This window comes from Nicotiana tabacum, chromosome 15 (assembly GCF_000715075.1).
Source record: "Nicotiana tabacum cultivar K326 chromosome 15, ASM71507v2, whole genome shotgun sequence".
Lineage (NCBI taxonomy): Eukaryota > Viridiplantae > Streptophyta > Magnoliopsida > Solanales > Solanaceae > Nicotiana > Nicotiana tabacum.
In genome coordinates this window covers 89481868-89503556 of record NC_134094.1, presented here as the reverse complement: position 1 = coordinate 89503556, position 21689 = coordinate 89481868, and the positions used below count along the sequence as shown (strand labels likewise).

General features: G+C 37.4%; 2 protein-coding genes across 7 annotated transcripts; both read left to right on the top strand.

Annotated features, from left to right (window-relative positions):
- Positions 1–4790: 4790 nt before the first annotated feature.
- LOC107780042 (uncharacterized) lies at positions 4791–7695 on the top strand. Its single transcript, XM_016600549.2, has 2 exons — positions 4791–5086; positions 7074–7695. The coding sequence occupies exons 1-2, from the start codon at positions 4919–4921 to the stop codon at positions 7617–7619; spliced, it is 714 nt and encodes a 237-aa protein (XP_016456035.1). The 5' UTR covers positions 4791–4918; the 3' UTR covers positions 7620–7695.
- Positions 7696–10301: 2606 nt separating this feature from the next.
- LOC107780043 (gamma-glutamylcyclotransferase 2-1) lies at positions 10302–13086 on the top strand. 6 transcript variants are annotated; one of them, XM_075230987.1, is made up of 9 exons: positions 10305–10461; positions 10585–10679; positions 10908–11043; positions 11128–11204; positions 11733–11789; positions 11911–11967; positions 12163–12203; positions 12353–12424; positions 12515–13086. In XM_075230987.1, exons 3-9 carry the CDS (start codon positions 10935–10937, stop codon positions 12777–12779), a joined length of 678 nt encoding a protein of 225 aa, XP_075087088.1. In that variant the 5' UTR covers positions 10305–10461; positions 10585–10679; positions 10908–10934; the 3' UTR covers positions 12780–13086. The 6 variants fall into 6 exon arrangements, with proteins under 6 accessions (XP_016456037.1, XP_075087088.1, XP_016456040.1 ...); XM_016600554.2 differs by having other exon boundaries at positions 10903–11043; XM_016600556.2 differs by having other exon boundaries at positions 10306–10461; positions 10611–10679.
- Positions 13087–21689: the final 8603 nt, after the last annotated feature.

The window sequence follows — 21689 nt, the reverse complement described above, 5'->3', positions numbered from 1 at the left end:
TCTTCTTGAGAGCTCCCTTGGTTTTCATTCCTTCGCTTGGATCCCCTATGATAAAATTTTAAGGATATTCTGATTCGCTTCTCCATTTATTTGGTCGCGTTCCAACTACAGGGGTAGTTGACTCTTTTTGTAGTTCAGTATGGTTGCTAACAGGTTCACTAGTCGACTCTGTGACAATGTCTATACTATCAGTCGACTTTTGTGACTTGTTTGTCTGTGATGCTTCTTGACTGAGATATTCATCACCTGCAATAATTCCTTTATCGACCGTAGTGTTATTGTCATCAAATATAATATACACTGATTCCTCTACAAACAAAATATGTTTGTTGTAAACTCTAATGGATCTACTATTAATAGAATAACCAAGTAAAATATATTTATCACTCCTTGGATCAAACTTTTCAAGGCTTTACCATTATTGTGGATGAAACATTTACTTCTGAACAGATGAAAGTAGCCTATATTAGGTCTTTTGCCTTTCCATAATTCATATGGAGTCTTCTTCAAAATGGGTCTTATGAGACATCTATTGAGGATATGACATGTTGTGCTTACTGCTTCTACCCAAAAATAATTTGGCAATGAATGTTCTAATATCATTGTTCTGGCCATATCTTGCAGAGTTCTATTCTTGCGTTCAACTATACCATTCTGTTGGGGTGATTTTGGGGCTGAGAAATTGTGAGTGTATCCTTGATCGTTGCAGAATTCTTCAAAGGCTCTGCTTTCAAATTCTTCTCCGTGGTCACTTTGTATGGTTGAGATGAGATACCCTTTTTCTCTTTCAATTAGAAAATCTCAAAAAAAATAATCAAAGATTCATGTTTATAAGATAAGAAAATTACCCATGTAAAACGTAAATAATCATCAACAATAACAACAACATATCGTTTACCTACAATACTAGCAGTTCTAGTAGGTCCAAACAAGTCCATGTGAAGTAATTATAAGGGCTTGGTTGTGGATACAATGTCTTTGGCTTTGAAAGAGTTTCTAGTTTGTTTGCCAATCTGGCATGCATCACATACATGATTTCTAGAAAATTTAAATTTGGGAAGGCCAATAACTAGATCATGCTTGGAGAGTTTTTCAATTAAATGCATGCTTACATGATCAAGTTTTTTATGGTATAGCCATGGATCATCAGATATCGATGCCAAACAAATATGACCATCTAGATTTTTTCAATGCCGTCTAAAATGTATACATTTCCATACTTTTTTTCCGGGAGAATGACTTTACCTGACTCATCTTCAATGGCACACCTTGTTTTCTTGAATTTAACTTCATATCCCGAATCACATAGTTTTATGCTTAAGAGATTGTAGTTGAGTCTATCCACAAGGTATACTTCTGTAATATCACAGTTATTACTGAATGGATCTGTGCCGGTAACAACGATCTTTCCTTTTGAATCATCACCAAATTTGATATTTCCTTCATTTATTTTTGTGACTTATTTGAACAAATTATTGTCACCTGTTATGTGACTGGAACACACACTGTCTAAGTACCATTTTTCTTTGCGACTCTTTATATGGCGTTCCTGCAAAATAGAATTATCACCTTCTTTTAGGTACCCGGACTTGCTTGCGTCCTTGTTAGTTAGTTCCACTAGGATCAAGATTGTTTTTCGATTTCCAAATCCATCCTGAAATATTAGATTTACGAAGTCTATAGAAAGAATATTTATATCCAGTCTTGTTACGGCAATGATACACAGCGGTTGATCCAGTTTTGATCTACCACTTGTATTAGTACTTGTGGACTCAGTTCTAACAGGTCTTTTTCCTGTTGAATTGTAAGTCGTTTGGTTTGACTTGACAGAACTGTGACTGGTGGATTTGCGCATGCCATTAAGTTGTATTTGCAGTTCTTGAATCTCATTTTGAAGAACGTCTCTTTCGATTTCACATACTTCAAGTTTAAGTTTCCAGTCCTTCTTTTTCCTATTGAGCCTCTTTAATTCATTTAGCATTTTTTGAGACTCCTTTAGGGTAAGGTCAAGAATATCCTGTAATTCGTTACATCTATCACAGTTATAGGGTCTTACCTTGCTTGTTTCACCACGTACCATGAAGCAATTTTCAGCATCTTCTTTGCATTCATCGTCTGATGCATCTTCATCAGTGCAGTAAAAAAAATATTTGTTCATATCATTTTTCAAAAATAGTCACGAAACACATGTTTGTTATTTCTTCATGTTTTGAGCTATCTTTATCACTTCAGCTTCCGAATGATTTATTTTTATTGAACCCTCTGGAGACTTTTCTTTTAAGATCTGGGCATTCAACTTGAATATGATCATACCTTCCACATTCAAAACACTTTCCATTATTTTTGTCTTATTCAATGTATTGTCTAGTTCTTCTAGATTACATCCTTCCCTTTTTTGTGTTTCTGTATCTTCTCATCAATCCATTCATGTTTCTCGACACCATGGCAATTTTTTCTTCAAGAGCTTCTGCATCATCATCAATATCGTTTTCAGGTCCCTCAGTTGTAGTTTTGAATGCAATTATTTTCTTCTTCTCTTCCTGGCGCGTCTTCTTGAGATGTGTTTTCTCAAATGCTGTGAGATCGCACGTAGTTCATCATATGATAGTTTGTCCAAATCTTAAGATTCAAGTGCAACTACTTTTGTCTGCCATGTGGTAGGCAAACTACTCAGGATTTTTCGAACTTGATCACCATTTGAGTAAGGTTTATCAAAGGCTTTCAGATCGCCAATGATTTTGCTGAATCTTGCAAACATTTCCTCAATGGATTCACCTTCTTTCATCATGAAGAGTTCATAGTCGTGAACCAACAAATTTATCTGAGTCTTTTTCACTATATTGATTCCTTCATAAGTAACTTTCAGTTTGTCCCATATTTCCTTGGCGGTATCACATCTTGAAATTTTCTCATATTCTTCTTCACTTATAGCATTATAGAGCAAGTTTTGTGCCTTAGCATTAACTTGGACAGCAACCATTTGCTCGTTAGTGTATTCATCTATATCTTCAGGATCAATGGGTGATTGTCCTGCTGTTGGAAGTGGATAGTTTTCCTTTTTGATAACACGTCATACTTTTGACATCATAGGACTTTGCATAAATTTCCATGAGCACCTTCCAATGAGAGAAGTGTTGTCCATTGAAATATGGTGGCCTTACTTGCGATGTCCCTTCTTGAAAGAGTGCTCCACTAGTTACTTGATTTGATATGATCTTTTCTCACTAGCTGTTAAGCAAAAGATAAATATGTGAGACCTGCTCTAATACCAATTGAAAGTAGAAGATGAGGGATGAATTGCCAATTTTTCTTTTTCTATCCTAAGTAGTTGACTAGTTTACCAATTAGTTGACTTAAAATAAAGATGGAATATAACTGAAAGCAGAAATAAAGTGCAGGAATTAAAGACAACTAGAGTTTTATACTGGTTTGAATTTAATGTGAATCCTACTCCAATCCCCTTGGATAGCAAGGGTGTTCTCTTTTCAAAGCTCCTTGAAAGTTTCGTACAATTGTGTTGATGTTATCCCCGAATACCAACTCACTTTTGAATCTAAGTACGCTCGTGATATTTTGGATACAATGCCTCACCCATGTTTTTCTCTCTTTCTTCTCTCTACTGATTATACAGTAAACTTTGCTAAGATTACAATGCCTGTTTAGAGTAGAACAAAGAGTATGAAATTGGTACGATCAAAGTATATGATTCTTCCTTGACAGACTTTATTATATACTTGAGCTTGGCTTGACGTATCTTTGGTAGATAGTTGAGATATTTGCGATCCCAAGGGAATTGATCCTTGGAATTGAATCTGTTATGAATCATTCCAAGAATAAGTGCAGAGCTTCTATAGATGGTTCATGACTGTCGGTCTTTTTCTTCTTCGAAAGACGATCTCCCCTATAATTGGTCCTTAAGTTGTTCCTTAATCGGTGGGAATGATAGCCTTCCTTTTCTATACATATCTTCAGCAATCAAGGTAGGCGTAATTTTAATTAAGATCTCCGTGAATCTTGGTGCTTCCTTCTTTCCACCAATTATCCTGGTTTTCATATTGCTTTAATCTTGGACCTTCCTTTCTTGCTTCCGATGACAGATCTTTTTCCTTGGTTCTTTTACTTCTTCCTTTCTTGTCTTCGTCCGTACATCATTGATAGATTTGCTCGTATCCTTCTTTACATCTCAAGTGATCCTGCACACAATAATATGTTGTTCTTCATCATTGAAATCTACATCTAACATTTTGGAAGTTCCTCTTTTAGTGTTTAAACAGCCACTAATGCTTGCATTAGGTTAGGTTGTCTACATTATACCGCTTAGGGTGCGGTCTTTTCTCGGACTCTGCATGAACGCGGGATATCTTGTGCACCGGGTTGGCCTCCCTCTAGATCAGCAATCTTTATCTCATAATCTCGTCAGCCGACGAAAAAACAAATTAAATATTACAACTTGGAAAAAAACAGTAACAATGCATGCTTTCCCTTTTGGTTGTTGCATTTCAACATGCAGATGAGATTATATATATATATGTTGAATGCTGTAGACATCTTTCGATTGGAAGTATTCTTTTTCTCTCAAAAAAGCAGAAGCAAAACCTGAAGATAAAAAATAAAAGTGAAGAAACAGACAAATAATTTCGGACTCATGATTAGAAGCATGTCTCTAATTTATAACGTAGTGGAGCTCTACTTTTTAATTTTAATTTTGGACACCTTTTTTACTTTAATTTCGTACATAGCACCCAAAATAGTCTATGTTCATTTTATTGGTAATCTATACATATAGTGCATGCTAACACATAAACCCGACAGAAGCACAAGAGAGAAAGTAACTCATTCTTCAACAAGAGAATTAAAGACACGCAAAAAAACTCACTCTACTAAGAAAAGAAAAGAAGAGCAGGAAAGCAAGAGAGAAATGGAATGGAGGAAGTGTTATTTGGATGTAATATTGGTGCCATTGGGTTTTATGATATGCATGGGATATCATGTTTGGTTATGGCATAAGGTTAGAACTCAACCTCTTACTACCATTATTGGAACCAATTCTAGTGGAAGGCGTTTGTGGGTTTCTGCTATCATGAAGGTAAATTCTTCTTCTTTTTTTTAGAGACTTTTTCTGTCACATATATACCTTTAGTCTATGTTGTTCGGACCTTCAAACATGCACTCGAGTACATGTTGGATTCTCCAAAAAAGTAGTGTATTTTTTGAGGAAGAGACAATATTTTTGGAGAGTTTAAGCAACATAATCTTTAAGTAGAAAGAGACTAATTGCATTCAGCAAGGGGCTAATGGTACCATTATCTACACAAGTTTTTTACTTGCTCTAGCTTCTTGCAAGTACTGTTTTTGAAGAGAAAAAAAAACTTTCTATTGCATTGTGGGATTAACGAAACCGAAGGCGGAAAACAAGAATTGAATTTAATTACTCATACATCTTGTGTGACAGGCTCTTACGTGTTACCATTAGACTGTAAGCCTCGATAGTAACTTCTTTAAAATGAGTTGTTTGATGATTTATGTTTTCCTCCAAAGGGCCATTTTGCATTTAGCATTCTTTGATGAGAATGCACTTTGTGGGCAGTATTTTCCAAATGTTTATGTTCCTTCAAAATCGTTTTATACTTGAAAGCTCAACAAACTCAAAATTTGTAATCACATTCTCCATCGACTCGATTAAAGTTTTTTTCTTTGGAAATCGTGTTACGTCTAACTGCATATTTACAATATAGACGTGGTGATCAATTGGATCTTTGTTTATAATTTACATCTCTTTGTGAGAGAGAAGGAAGCATGTATTGCTTGCTATGTTAAGGGTTTCATCAAAATTCATAAAACATAAGAAAATCACCAAACTGCATGTCTGAAAATCCGTTTCCAAGGCTTCCTTCTTTTCGATTTTTCTTTTGATGAGGGTTTGTTAGAGTTGTTACAACATGATAAAAGCATTTCTCGTGTGTAGCTAATACTGTAACGGATGAAGGAAGAAAAGAGAAGCAAGTAATTGCTTGTAATGTTCAAAGTTGTCCTATAATTAATAGTTTTATGAGATAAAGAAAAAGTTTACATTAAAGGTGTTAGGCTTCCTACTAAGTAAGCTTGCCTACACTTGTGTTTTCTTTTATAAAAGTGGAATGACGTTTGGCTTTTAGCTTTAGATTGGCTTAACAGTTACAATTAGTAGAATTCTCAATAGTGTTTAAGTTATATACACCGAGAGCTTCAAATATCATCAGATCATTTTTACATGTTGTTGGCGTATATGTAATCTATCTTATTTTCAAGACTACAAATATCATATCTTAAGAAGATTTATCTAAAGATATAGTTTGATTAATACTTGATAGTGTAGATAATTTTTTACATTGACGGTGTGTATAAGTTAAACTCTTTTCCATAAGTTCTTAGCTGCTATTAATGTTAAACAAAGTACTTCAAACACAGAGAAACCAGGAAAACAACAAAAGAAAAAGAGCAATATATAGACTTCCATTATACGATTTTTGTCAACTTAATTAGGAATCAAGGTGTGATATCCAACTCAACTTCATTATATATAAGAAATCAAGGTAATCTTCTTTGCTTCCACTCATTAACCAAAGGGTTTTCATCTTTTTGGACAGTATGCAATCATCTATGTCACTACTGATTTACCATTCAATCCTCGTCAAAAATCCAATCATGTTGTCCTTAACGTACACTAAATAATCTTTCGATTTAGGATTTAAGTTATATGTGTGACAATGTAAAGAATTATTACATCCTATAACATGCTACCTATTATTTATTACATATTACCAATTAATGATTACTAAATAGTGATAAAACATAGTAGTAAATAATTTGTATACCATTGATCAACGAATGCATAGACTTAAACCAACTTTTTGTTTCCTTTTCAATTCATGACCTTAAGTTATAATACATAGACACCGATAATATAAAGAATTTATATGCTCTCAATGTGATTTAACTGGTTATAGCAGACCAAGTTAAAAAATATGATAGTGTAAAAATTCTTTTCAGGTACTCATCATTGTACAAAATATAAACTATTTTCGACTTTGCAGGATAATGAGAAGAAAAACATCTTAGGAGTTCAAACACTTCGAAACACAATTATGGGAGCAACCTTAATGGCAACCACATCAGTCCTTCTCTGTTCAGGCCTTGCAGCTGTAATAAGTAGCACTTACAGTGTCAAAAAACCATTAAACGACGCCGTTTATGGGGCACATGGAGAATTCATGGTGGCACTAAAATATGTGACAGTTCTACTCATTTTCCTATTCTCATTCATTTGTCACACTTTATCTATAAGGTTCATAAACCAAGTGAATTTCCTCATCAATTGCCCAGCAGACAATTTGGGAATAGTGAGTCCAGAATATGTCTCAGAGTTATTAGAAAAGGGGTTTTTTCTTAACACTGTAGGTAATAGGTTGTTTTATGCTGCTTTGCCTCTCTTGCTTTGGATTTTTGGGCCTGTCTTAGTCTTCTTGTGTTTTATTACTATAGTTCCTATGTTTTATAATCTTGACTTTGTGTTTTGTAACGCAAAGGGTAAAATGGACCCTCCTCAGAATGGTAATGGTACTGAATTTGTATCTGTGTGAGAAAAGATATACCTAACTGATGGACTATATATTATCAATATCATTGTTGTAATTAATCAGTTTGATTTAGTTTGAACTTCGTCCAATCTATATTAATTCTGCATTTAATATAGTACTATAAATATTTACTAAACAGCAACAACACACCCAATGAAATTTCACAAGTGCGGTCTTGGGAAGGCAGTGTGTACACAGATCTTACATCTACCTTGAGACTATTTCCGATAAACCATCGGCTCAAGAACTATAAATATTTACTACCTATAACTATAATTAGTGTTTGTCTTATTGCTAGAAAACTTCAATTGCAAGAATCAACTTTATTTTGGAGTTACTTTATGAATTATTTCATTTAGCACCCTTAACATTTTGTTCTTGAGAAACAACACTACCCCTTTTACCTTTTGATGGGAAAGAGAACCATGCTTAACCTTAATGAATTAAGGTTAAATATCTAAAATATATTATCGTCTTTAACCAAAAATAACAATACCGATGACTATATAAGTTAGAAAATTCAATTATAACTAATAAAACAAGCGGAAAGCGACTCCGCTTCGAGGGTGATTTGCACAAATATTTTTTTACCTGCTTACCCCAGGGGCGGAACTTTAGCTTTAACAAGTGTTATACCTCGTTTGCCACATGAATAATACTTTTAACTTCTAATATTAAAGGTTTGGTCACGAAACAAGTGGGAAATCAATACCATCTATTTTTAAAGACATTGGGTATAATTTCCAGTGGCTTCTATATATACAAACCAGCTTGTTGCGTAATATTGGCCTATTTTCTCGATCTACGTTTTGCTATTCTCGTTATTAGTTGGGTCCAGTTACAGAAGCCTTTGGACAACAAGAATATTGGCCCCAAATCAGTAATCACAAAGCAGCTTTCAATCTTGAAGCAAATCAACTCCCAAGAAAAATAAAAAGGAATTGCTTCTTGTGATTTTGATTAATGCAATTTATTTTAAAAAGGAATAAATCAAACCGAACAAGTAAAAAATCTAAAGATTTACTTTGATTGATCTGCTAATTAAAAACCGAAAAATGCCATTTGTTGGACCTTTGCAAGGATCTTGAAGATGGAATAATGGATTTTTTGAAGTTTGAACCGCACATGTTATGTTAATTGATAGGACAAGGATGGTCTATACAAAAAAAATATCCATGTGCAATGGCATCAATTTTTGTACCTCATGTCCCTTTTCCTTTCGTCAAAGTTGATGTTACTCCTACTAATTTTGATTGTGTTCCGATTAGTTTTCGTGCACATTTAATAATTTATTGTATATATATTATTTTTTTATCATTATAAAAATCAAACTCGTTAATGTTTGAACTTTGAATAAATATAAATAATCATATAGCTCCATTTATGCTAAAAATTGAACATTAATCCATAATATTATTACCTTAATTCTTTAAATTCTTTTTCTATTTGTCTAAACCTCTCTTTGTCGACTAGATTCAATGAATTTTTAATATGTTTAACAATAGTCTTTAAAGTACATTTATGGATAAGATTTTCAAGAATCTATTGAGCGACTTGTTTTCAGTTCAAGATTTTTCCATGAAATTTAACTTCCCCAATATCACCGCATTAAACTTTGATAAAAAATTGCGGAAAACGAGTGAATTAAGAAAACTGTCCAGGTTCAATGAACCTAGGCTTTTCCTTTTTTTTCTTTTTTTTTTCTATTAATATTTTCTTTCCTTTTCTTAATTTTATTGAATGGTAGTACTAAGTTGTAAACAACGTTTGTGGACTCAAAAAGGCATTCATTTGTACTGCTCTTTCATATCATGCAAAAATGCCATTAACATACATACATATACATATATACAAGTTTGTTGACTCACTCAAATGTCAAAGATTTGAAGAGATGGAAAATATAATAAAATAGTACTTGGGAAATACTATTAAAATACTGTTGTCACGTACAAGGCATGACATTGATTTTGATAGAGTTAGGTGAAATTGGTTTCTTTTGGCATGATCTTTGAATACAGGAACTTGTTCGAGTTAGGTGAAATTGGATTTTGCTATACTAACATAATTTTTAACAAAATGCATTTTACTGGCGTTGATCTTATACGAGCATATTGCAACGACATGGCATGAAAATATGACATATAATGTGATTTATTCTGGTATATTTACTAAAACTCTAATTGCATAAACAAGATCTTTTATAACCCTTAAGGAAATGAAACTGGAATTAAATTATGCCTATTGTAACATTTTATTGACATAAATAGAACCATTTGTACTTTGTATAGGTACAACTAGGGACAGAGTTAAATGGGCGGATTTCGCCCGAAAATTATACCGTGCATATAATGTAAATAAAATTCATGTAAAGATATTAAATGTTAAGCCCCATTATCTTTTTGCATGTTTAATTTTTTCATTTTTTGAATTCCCGATAAAAATTCTACCATTGGTGCAACTAGTTTTGTTTCTTCAATAGTGCTATAGCACCATCTTCTACGCGTATTTCATTCATCTTTATTAAAAAATAATTCAGTAAGAATATTCAAAAGTCAATAAGGATTTTCTCCCATTTTTTTATTTGTGGAAAGCATATTTCATGACACATACATTATACACGCTCATAGATTCGTACATACATATACAGAAAGGTATAATACATAATTTCTATAAATACTTTATTCTCCTCCTTCTCCCTAAACGACACACAAAGAGTGATAGATACAGAAAGAGAGAGAGAATACCCACATTGCTCTCTCTATTTGAACAAATTGTGTACAAGAGAGTCAACATTTCATTTGAAAGGCATTGCCTTTTATTGATTTGAACATAATAAGATTTATTGGTTAGTATTTTATTTGATTTCCATTTTTCCCCCTTTTTCCTTATTTAGATTTTTCTCTTTTCTGGGTGTTCATCACATTTTGCAATTTTATGCATCCCCTTAAGTTTCCTACGATTTTCACAGTTTTTTCTCTGTTTATCCGTCGGAAGGTGCATAATCATGTTGTACATTGAGCTGCAACACTTGTACTATCCTCTTGTTTTGACCATCTTTTGCGAGTGAGTATAAGCTGATTTGACCTTTTCTGATACCTCGCAATGTGACAACTAGAAAACCCAGTTGGTCTTTTCTTTTATGACCTATTTTATTTTATTCTAACTCTATTTTTTTCCCACCATTTTCAGAAATTAATGGTTGTCTGTATTCCTTTTCGCCTGACGGAGAAAAATAATTGGCGGATAATAAGAAAAATAATAAATTAATTTATGTTATGGTTAATAGTGCAGGTATTAAATTGAGGAAGATTCACAATCATGGTATTTTGGATTTTTGGGTATGGTTCATTGGTATGGAACCCTGGATTTGATTATGATGAGAAATTTATTGGTTACATAAAGGATTACAGGCGTGTGTTTGATCTTGGTACGTTATTTTCTTATTGTTGATTTCTATTTGTCGAAGTGTGAAATACTAAAATTTCATGATTTTTGTTGAATATATTATCAGCTTGCATTGATCATAGAGGTACACCTGAACACCCTGCAAGAACTTGCACTTTGGATGAAAGCAAAGGATCCATTTGCGTAAGTTGATATTAGCATCCATTTACTACCTTTCTGAACTTCTTCTCTGAAGAGTAAGTTTTAGACATATCGATTTGCATATTCTAAGGTAATCATAAGTAAATCTTTATGACAATCATTAATATATATATAATATGTAAAACCTGATAACAGTGGTAACTAAAACTATACTAAAGGGCAGCCCGATGTACTAAGCTCCCGCTATGCGCGGAGTCCGGGAAAGGATCGGACCACAAGGGTCTATTGTACGCACTCTTACTCTGCATTTCTGCAAGATGCTGTTTCCACGGCTCGAACTGATGACCTCCTGGTCACTTGCCAAGGCTCCCCTTCGTAAAACTATACTGCGGTGTAAAAATTCTTTTTTTTTTAAAATTAGTGGTTGTGTAAAAGAATCGTTACACTTTATATTAACTTAAACCTTTTCCATATGTAGCCTAACATGTTGAAATTGATCTCACAAGTAAACTGAAGTTTTATATTAATTCATAGCCAATCAATTCAACTTATTTGTGGATTTTCTTTCAGTGGGGTGCTGCTTATTGTGTGCGAGGAGGACCTGAAAAAGAAAAGAAGGCAATGGAGGTACATTGACTCTGAGCTTTAATTTTTTTTTTTTTTTTACATACCCTCTCAACAGCGAATTTATTTTTCAGAACATATATTGTTTGGAAGTGATCCTGATAGTTTCTTGTTTGGTTTACAGTATTTAGAAAGAAGGGAGTGCGAGTATGATAGCAAGACTTTGGTGGACTTCTTCACTGTAAGTCGATAATCCTTTGATATTTTGTTTGATATCTGGTCTCATGTTAGTAAAGCTCTTAAAATACTGTATGTTATAACTTGAAATTCTGAACTTGTTATCCTGTTATAAAAGGGCACAGAACACATGTGACTTAAGTTAACATTGAATTGCATGTTTGGCTTAGTTGAAACATATTTGTTCTTTCTATTTCAGGAAGAAAACTCCTTACATCCAGCCTTAACTGGAGTGATAGTGTAAGTTCTTTGGCTGTTGTCCTTTTATATCTTTCTTTCCTATCTAAGCACTATCTAATAAATCACTATGAAATGCAAATCAAAGAACACAATAGATGGTAGAGAATTAGTATATATGGTCATTGACTTGATTCAAATACTTATTTCAGGTTTACATCCACTCCTGACAAAGTAAATAATAAATACTATCTTGGTCCTGCTCCACTGGAAGAGATGGCTAGGTGAGATTTATCCTTCTGTTATCTGCTCCTTCCTTCAAATATTTTCTGAGATAAATCACTTTTAATACATCCTAATTTTACATATTGCAGGCAAATTGCAACTGCCTCTGGACCATGTGGAAATAACAGGGAGTATATATTCAAAATGGAGAAGGCTTTGTATGATATTGGCCATGAAGATGATTACATCATTGAGCTGGCTAATGAAGTGCGAAAAGTTCTTGGAATTGTGGGATCTTTCCCAAAGGAGAAGAAGTTACTTGGTCCTTCCCAAATTCCACTCAGATCTCACATTTCACCTGTGAAAATCCGGCCCTTGCCAGAAGCTATAGCTGCTGCTGCTGCAGACTCCTGACGAAGGAAATGATCCATTGTTCTTTAGGACGATGAAGTTTTCCTTTTCTGACCTGACTAATCTAGTTAACTGCTAGAGTTATGTCTTCCACAAAATGTTACATATCCAGTGATCTGTTTTTTAAAGTGTCCCCTGTGTTTTCTCTTTTCCTTTAAATTTAGATTAGGAAGCTAGAAAGTGGGGTAGGATAACGAGTTGAGTTGACATTCTAACCAGCCAGACGAATTTGTGGCTAGCGTGAACATGGATCTTGAGTTATTTTGAGCCCGATATTATGAAATTTGATTAGTAGCTTACATGTTGTGAGTACATGATCAATTCAAGAACTAAGATGGGCCATTTCTTTCCCTTATGCAGGTTGACAATGATCCCTTTCTTTCTTTAAATTATTAAAACATATTAAATTCGTAATTAGTTACAATGTTTACCGCCTGCTGCAATGAGCTCTTGAAGACGTCTAAAGGTTAGATACTCTAGATATTGTTTGATCATATTCATGCCGTGCTTTTGCGGCGTTCTTCTTCTTCAGGTTGTGTAGTTGTGGCTATCTGGCGGAATAATGGTCGGGAAGTGAGAGGGAGGAAGGCAAAAACTTAAATGTGCAGAAGCGTAACATGAGTACACCACAACAGTACTCAGTAAGTATCAAGTCTAACCTCGATAGAGTAGTGACGAGGCTAGGTCATGACACCTACTAGGACAAGATAAACCGACAAAGTATAATAAAGACCAATAACGGAAAACGAGAAAATGAATGATAACAAAGCAGTACAGTATAATGTAGGCTAATGACAGAATTTAAGGCAAGGAAGGCATCGAGAAGTGAACTCGTGATGAGAACAATAAGTAATCAAATACGGACAAATACAAGACAATAAAGAAAATAACAAGAAATGTTCAACCAACAAAACCTTTTTAACATGAAATGTACAACAAGAATCACTCAAATGTAATTATGAAACACTTGATTTGCATGTCAGCCTGAGTGGTTCACTGGACATGCCTTTGTCAAGCATAGGCGTATCTGGTTAGCCGTTAAGATGTAATGACTAACTGACAAGTTTGATTGGCTATCATGTAATAACTAGAAAAATTTACCTTAGTAAGAAATTGTGAATTTCGGGCAAAGATATGAAATTTCTTATCTGTCAGCAACGTTGTAGTCGTGAGTTTCATCTCTAACTTTACCTTCAGCTGAATCAACCTGCAAAAACAATTACATATGTTAAATGAGAAATTAAATTCTAGTTGTTGCCAAAAAGAAGAGGCAAGTTCTGTTTAATACGTGTTTACCCAAAAAACGGATAGAGTTGAATTTATACATAGTTCTAAGGATACGTGGTACAACTTGGTACAAATCGGAAAGTAAGTAGAAATATATCGAATATTGACTTGTAAAGAATGAAATACAAACCAATATTGAATCGGGAAGCGATTTTATGAACTAGCAAGATGAATCAATGTATAAAGCTCACAAGAGGATAGTCTCTACTGTATTTATCTGAATATAAGAGTGTTTGTATGCCTGAATGTGTCCTCCTTACAGAAATAATAGTCATCCCTCTTATAGTGGAGGGATCCTACTTTGGATATAATTTTAAAAAAAATAGTGGGGAACCTATAATAGAATAGCTTTTCCCAAATTTCCGCAGAGATTCTCTCTCCTGAGTGCGTTTGTAACGGCTCTTGTCTCATGGCTCGATCTTGATCGGACTTGGTATTGGTTGATTCCCAGATTTAGAGCCCGATATTGACTCGGGCTCGATATTGACTTGGGGCCCGGTATTGACTCGAGCTCGGTACGGGTCGGTCTCTGGCTCTAAAGCTCGATAACGCCGCTTCGCATCATAGTTCGATTTTGATTCGAGCTCGGTGATGACTTCGAGTTCGGTATTTGATCGGTCTCAGAAATTTGAGCTCGGTATACTGGCTTCGGATCTCATACCTGATATTACGAGGATGACCCTCGGTCCATCATGTTCCAATCTTGACTAATCATATGAAGGTCGAAACCGGTTTTGACTGTATACAGATAGTCCCCTCATTTCTCGGGAAGAATGTGGCGAGAAACGACATGATTTTCTAGTGGTATGACTCGATACAAACTGACGTTTGCATCGAGTCATACTACTGGAAAGTTTGCATCGAGCCCGACCGTGACGTACGTGATAGCTGTCCCGTCGTTTTAGTTTACCAAGGCATTAAATGCGTGTCAGGCGATGGTCGGCCATTGTCGACACTGAACCGTCATTTCCAACCCTATAAATAGCCCCTTTTTTTTTAATCATTTTTTACTTTTACATCTCCAAATTCTCTAAGTTCCCTTTCGCATCTTCTGAGTTCTTCATCTGTAAATTTGTATTATTTACTGCAAAATCCCTCTTTAGAACACCAAACTTTGTCATCTTCCTCTATCCTCAATCTTCAAATCCTAATGGCAAAAATGTTAAAAACCGTTCCTCAAAAAGAAAAAGTTTCTTCTTCGCGGCCCGCCGGCGACAAAATACCGGTGGAGCCACGACCTGAGGAGTGTGTTCCCGGGGGGTGTGTTCTTACCTCTGATTTTAAGATCGACAAAGCTTCGCCGGTCCCTGGTTGATGTGAGCCAGTATCGAGATATATGTGCTCGATAACCGAGGGCCATCTTAAGCAATTAAGGAAAGATTGCAACTGGGAGGACATAGAAGTGATAATCCCGACTCCCGAAGAAGATATTACTACCCATGTGAAAGGGTTTTTAAGTGTGTATACTTACCCTTTCACGTTGGGCCCTCTCGACCCTGTTGTCATCGATTTTTGCCGCCAATATCAAGTAACCCTAGGCCAAATCCATCCTTCTTTTTGGCGGATCGTTATTTTGATTCGCTTCTTCGTGAACAAAGTCGAGGGGATGCCTTTCACCCTTGACCACCTCATTAGATTGTACAGCCCATGCCTCTATCGAGGTGGGTTAATAAAACTCCATTGCCGGGCTACCAAAGTGATGTTCTCGAGCATAGACGAGGACAAAGACCGGAGCTGGATAGGCAGGTTCATTCGAGTGAGGACTTCGGACCTAATCCTGGTCGAGAAGATGTCATTTCCCGAAGAATGGAACATGAAGCGTAAGTATAATTCTACTGTTAGCTCTTATTGTCTTGCTCATTCGTTTCTTTCTCACCGATATCTTTTTTGTGATGCAACGGTTGATTGGATGCCCGGTGCAGTTCTTGACCTTAAGAGCTAGGTACGGGACCTGGCTTCGACCTCTGCATATGCCGAGCGCTCGTGGTACGATTTATCGAAAGGCCGATGGGAGGCCAAAAACCATGGTAAGACTCTTTCCCATGTCTTTGATGGTTCGAACAAAATGTTATTCTTATACTTATAATCAATCTTTTTATGTGTAGGCTTGGGCAAAGATGCGGTTATGAGGCCCCCGTATGGCGAGGAAAAGACTTTGGCCCCGATTCCAAAATCGGCAAAGGACAACAAAAGAAAAAGGGCCTCTACCTCCGAGGATATAATACTTAAGACGAAGACGGCTTGTAAGCCGAGGAAAAATATCATCCCTCTGACCGAAGAATCAGTTCGGCGCCTAAGGGGTGAAGACGAAGAAGAAGATGATGACTCCGGGCTGATGTCCCGAGTGAAAAAGAGCGCTGAGGCTCCAAAGTCTACTGAATCGATGATGGCCGTAAAGATTCAATTTTGTAATGGGGGAGTCTCGGCAAGAGAACTGGTCGAAGTCCCCGAGTCATCGAGGATCGAGGCTACCTCCCACCATAATGAGCCAATGGTAGGTACAGCTGTGGAGGCAGGTCTCAAGGCCCCTCGAGATGGAGAGAACGCCCTAAGTGATTCACTTGGGGCAATAGAAATTGGAGGTTCCTCGCTGCTCCCCTCGTTTTTCTAGGAAATGATTCGAGAGGCTCGGGCCTTGAAGACCCTTTCTGTCGAAGGAGGCCACAGAAGGGAGGATCCCTTTCATGATTATTTTACTGGGGTCGAAGATGCTACCCGCATGAGCGATTTGGAAGTCTCGAGGAAGGACTCGGGTGAGGCATCGGGCCTTTTTAACGAAGTACAGCGAGCTTTGAATCGGGTAAGCCTTAACTCTCTTGGTTAGTATTATCTCTGTGTTTGTTTTCATCTTCTAACTTTTTTTTTTCTGAGTAGGCCTCAGTGCTTCATCGAGAAGAATGTTCTCGGTCCCGAGCTGAGCTTAGTCGGTACGAGGCCGACCTCCGAAGGCTCACGGAAGAGAGAAATGCCCTTAGACTTCGTTGTGAGCAAAGAGAAGAGGAGATCAAGGACCTCCGAGCCGAGTTGACCAAGGCTCACCAAGATCAGACCTATCTGATCGAGCAGGTAATGAAAATCTTAAAAACTCATGGGCTCGATTCAGGATCAGAGGCTAATATTTCGATCTCACAGCTGCAGCAGAAGCTCGAGATGATCGAACAGCTTCGTGAGGAGGTTGATATAATAAAGGCGGAGACTTTGGGGTGGAAAGAAAGCATGGATCGCCTTGCTGCAGATAAAGAGGTTGTTCGAGCCCAATTATCTTTGGCCGAAAGTCAACTTCAAGGCATGAAGGAGAGGAGCTCGGTTCAAGCAAGAAAAATAGAGGAGCTTGAAGCTCGGTTGACTTTCGAACTTGCCAAGGCCAAATCTGAAGCTGAAAAGGCAAAGGCCGAGGCGGATGCATTCGTGGCTGTCTATCAGGCCGATGCCGAAACTGCTCAAGTACAAGCGAGAAAGGCATCTGAGACCTCTCAAACTCGAGCATACTGGGTTGTTGAACTCGCCAAATGCCAATCTCGGAGGGAGACCCTCGAGGAAATCCATGCTCGAGGTTTCGATCTCACCGAAGAGATAAAAAAGGCTAAAGAACTTGAAGCCGAAGTTGGAGCCTTGGCTTCCGATGATGATGATGATGATGAGAGCAAGAGCAGGTCTGAGAGTGGGGAGGAGCTCGATGGAGAAGAGGCTTCTCCCGGAGATAATCAGGAACCTTAGGGTTTTTTGTTTTTGATCTTTTTTTTGTGTAGAGTCCTGATCGGACCTTGTAAATACTCATATATATAAAGATCCTTTCCTTTCCCGATTTGTCTTTGTTTCATATTCTTCCTTGTGAAAACTTTGTTTCAGTCATGCCTTATGAAAAGTTTGTTTCAGTCATGCCTTTAGGCAATTTGATCGAAGCCGGATCTTGAAGTCTTTATAACTGAGTGAGTGATTGCTCGAACTTGAAGTAACGTAGCCCGTAGGATTTTAATAGTCGAGTGAGTGATTGCTTGAACTCGAAATAAGATTAGCCTTTAGGCTTAATGGTCGAGTGAGTGCTTGCTCGAACTCGAAGTAATGTAGCTTGTAGGCTTAGTAGTCGCATGAGTGATTGTTCGAACTCGAAGTGACGTAGCCCGTAGGCTTTTAATAGACGAGTGAGTGATTTCTCGAACTCGAAATAAGATTAGCCCTTAGGCTTAGTAGTCGAGTGAGTAATTGCTTGAACTCGAAATGACGTAGCCCGTTAGGCTTTTAATAGTCGAGTGAGTGATTGCTCGAACTCGAAATAAGATTAGTCCTTAGGCTTAGTAGTCGAGTGAGTGATTGCTCAAACTCAAAATAAGATTAGCCCTTAGGCTTAGTGGTCGAGTGAATGCTTGCTCGAACTCGAAGTAATGTAGCCCGTAGGCTTAATAGTCGAGTGAGTGATTGCTCGAACCTGAAGTAATGTTAGCCCTTAGGTTTAGTAGTTGAGTGAGTGCTTGCTCGAACTCGAAGTAATGTTAGCCCTTAGGCTTAGTAGTCAAGTGAGTGATTGCTTGAACTCGAAATGACGTAGCCCGTAGGCTTTTAATAGTCGAGTGAGTGATTGCTCGAACCCAAAGTAATGTTAGCCCTTAGGCTTAGTAGTCGAGTGAGTGCTTGCTCGAACTCAAAGTAATGTTAGCCCTTAGGCTTAGTAGTCAAGTGAGTGATTGCTTGAACTCAAAATGACATATCCCGTAGGCTTTTAATAGTCGAGTGAGTGATTGCTCGAACTCGAAATAAGATTAGCCCTTAGGCTTAGTAGTTGAGTGAGTGCTTGCTCGAACTCAAAGTGATGTAGCCCGTAGGATTAGTGGGACTTGATCTCGTTGATTTTTCGGTTGGCAGTCCCCAATTTATGGGGTAATGGTCGGCCCTTAAAATGTTGTCATAATATATCATGAAATAGAGGATGGATTCTGAGATATGAGATATCGGTAAAAAATTCTCTTTATGTCATTATACATGTGTTTATGTTCTGTACCAGGGATCGAGCAAACTACATGAGCATGGTTCGTTTTGACCATTTGGCTCTTATAATTTTTCCTATCAAAACCCTGTTGTCATGAAGTAACTTTCTTGCTTCGAACTTGATAATCGAACTTGATATATTCGAGGGTAATGCCCCCCAGTATTCGGGGTTGATTGTAAAGAGGCCCCGGATACTATTGAATTGTTCTAAGTTAGCACGATCAATGGTTGCCTCATTAAAAACCTTGCCGAAAAACTCATTTGGGACAAAACCGGTCTAAGGGAAAAAGAGTACAACGCGTGCTTTCAGGCCTAAAGGCTTCGAGTTGAATAACTCATCCCTGTTTCTGATCGAATACCTGCAAGGGTTAATTTTGAGAAATAAATGAACATAGGAGGGTCGTACCTCAACAGTAGTATCGTTTTAGGTACGACACGTTTCAATTGCTTGGTAGTTGTTTGCCGTTTATTACACCGAGCTTGTGGATCCTTTTTCGATGATTTCGAGAACCTGATACGGTCCTTCCCAGTTCGGACCCAGTTTTTCTTCATTTGAATTTCGGGTGTTGAGGGTAACTTTCCTTAGCACTAAGTCCCCGATTTTAAAATATCGAAGATTGGTTCTTCGATTATAATACCTTTCGATCTGCTGTTTTTGGGCGGCTAATCGGACGAGAGCTGCTTCTCATTTTTCGTCCATTAATTCTAGGCTCGTGTTCATCATCTCTTTATTCGACTCATTTATTGCATATTGAAACCTGATGCTGGGTTCCCCGACCTCAACCGGGATAAGAGCTTCGGCACCATAAACCAACAAGAATGGTGTCACCCCGGTGCTCGATTTTGATGTTGTGCGGTAAGCCCATAGGACTTCGGGTAGTATTTCTCTCCATTTTCCTTTAGCGTCAGTTAATCTTTTCTTAAGATTTTGGATGATGGTTTTGTTGGTCGATTCGGCCTGTCCGTTTCCGCTGGGATGATAAGGTGTTGATAGGATCCTTTTTGATTTTGTGGTCTTCGAGAAATTTAGTTACTTTGCTTCCGATGAATTGCTTTTCATTGTCACATACAATCTCGGATGGCATCCCGAACCGACATACGATGTGGTCCCAAATGAAGTCTATTACCTCCTTTTCTCTGACTTTCTCGAAAGCCTGTGCTTCAACACATTTAGAGAAATAATCAGTCATAAACAAAATAAATTGAGCCTTACCTGGGGTCGATGGGAGGGGGTCGACCGAGTGGAGAAGTTCCCCAGGTTGATGAATCATGGGTGCATGTCTTTGACATTTGTCGCATTTTCGAACGAACTCCCTTGCATCTTTATCCATATCGATCCAATAATATCCCGCTCTGATTATCTTGTGGACTAATGAATCGGCACCGGAATGATTCCTACAAGTGCCCTCATGAATCTCATGTAGGATGTAGTCGGTATCTCCTGGTCCCAAACAATTTCCAGTGGACCATCGAACGTCCTTCTAAATAGCGTTCCATCATTGGATAAGGTGAATCGTGCAGCTTTCGTGGGTAGAGTTCTCGATTCCTTTGGATCCGGTGGAAGTTTTTCGTTCTTGAAGCACTCTATATATTTGTTTCTCCAATCTCAGGTTAGACTAGTGGAGTTTATCTCGGCATGACCTTTACCGATTTCATGAGTTGCACGACAGTCCCTGAGTTGAGTTCATCATCCTCGAGGGATGACCTTAAGTTTGCAAGAGCGTCGGCCTCACTGTTCTGCTCTCGAAGTACATGTTGCAAAGTCCATTCTTTAAATCAATGTAGAGTCTCTTGCAATTTATCCAAGTATCTCTACATTCGATCTTCCCAGACTTCAAAAGTCCTGTTGAATTGATTTACCACGAGGAGGGAATCATATTTAGCCTCCACGACCTCGACTCCCAAATTTTTAGCTAGTTCGAGACCTGCAATAATGGCCTCATACTCGGCCTCATTATTAGTCAATTTTGTAGTTTTAATAGACTGTCTAACTATATTACCCGTGGGCTATTTTAATAAGATGCCAGTCCGGACCCCTTTGCGTTCGAGGCACCGTTCGTAAAGAGGGTCCAGATTCCCGAAGAGGTACCTGATTTTATCAGTAATTCCTTTTCGATCTCGAGTATGAAGGTCGGCGTAAAGTCAGCCACGAAGTCCGCTAAGATTTGGGATTTGATAGCGGTTCGAGGTCGATACTCGATGTCGTACCCGCCGATCTCTATGGCCCATTTGGCCAACCGCCCTGAAAGCTCAGGTTTGTGTAAAATATTTCGTAGAGGATAAGTTGTTACAACATGTATCAGATGGCACTGGAAATATGGTTTTAACTTCCTAGAGGCACTTATTAAAGCACGCGCCAATTTTTCTAAGTGTGGATATCTAGTTTCGGCTTCGCCTAGAGTTTGATTGACATAATAAATAGGGAATTGAGTACCTCGCTCTTCTCGAATTAGGACTCCAATTACCGCTACCTCTGAGACAGCTAGATATAGGTAAAGCTGTTCGTCGGCCTTTGGGGTATAAAGCAACGGAGGGCTCGATAGATACCGTTTTAGCTCTTCCAAAGCCTGCTGACATTCCGGAGTTCATGAAAAAGTGCTTTTCTTTTTAAGCAAAGAGAAAAATCGGTGGCTTCTATCCGAG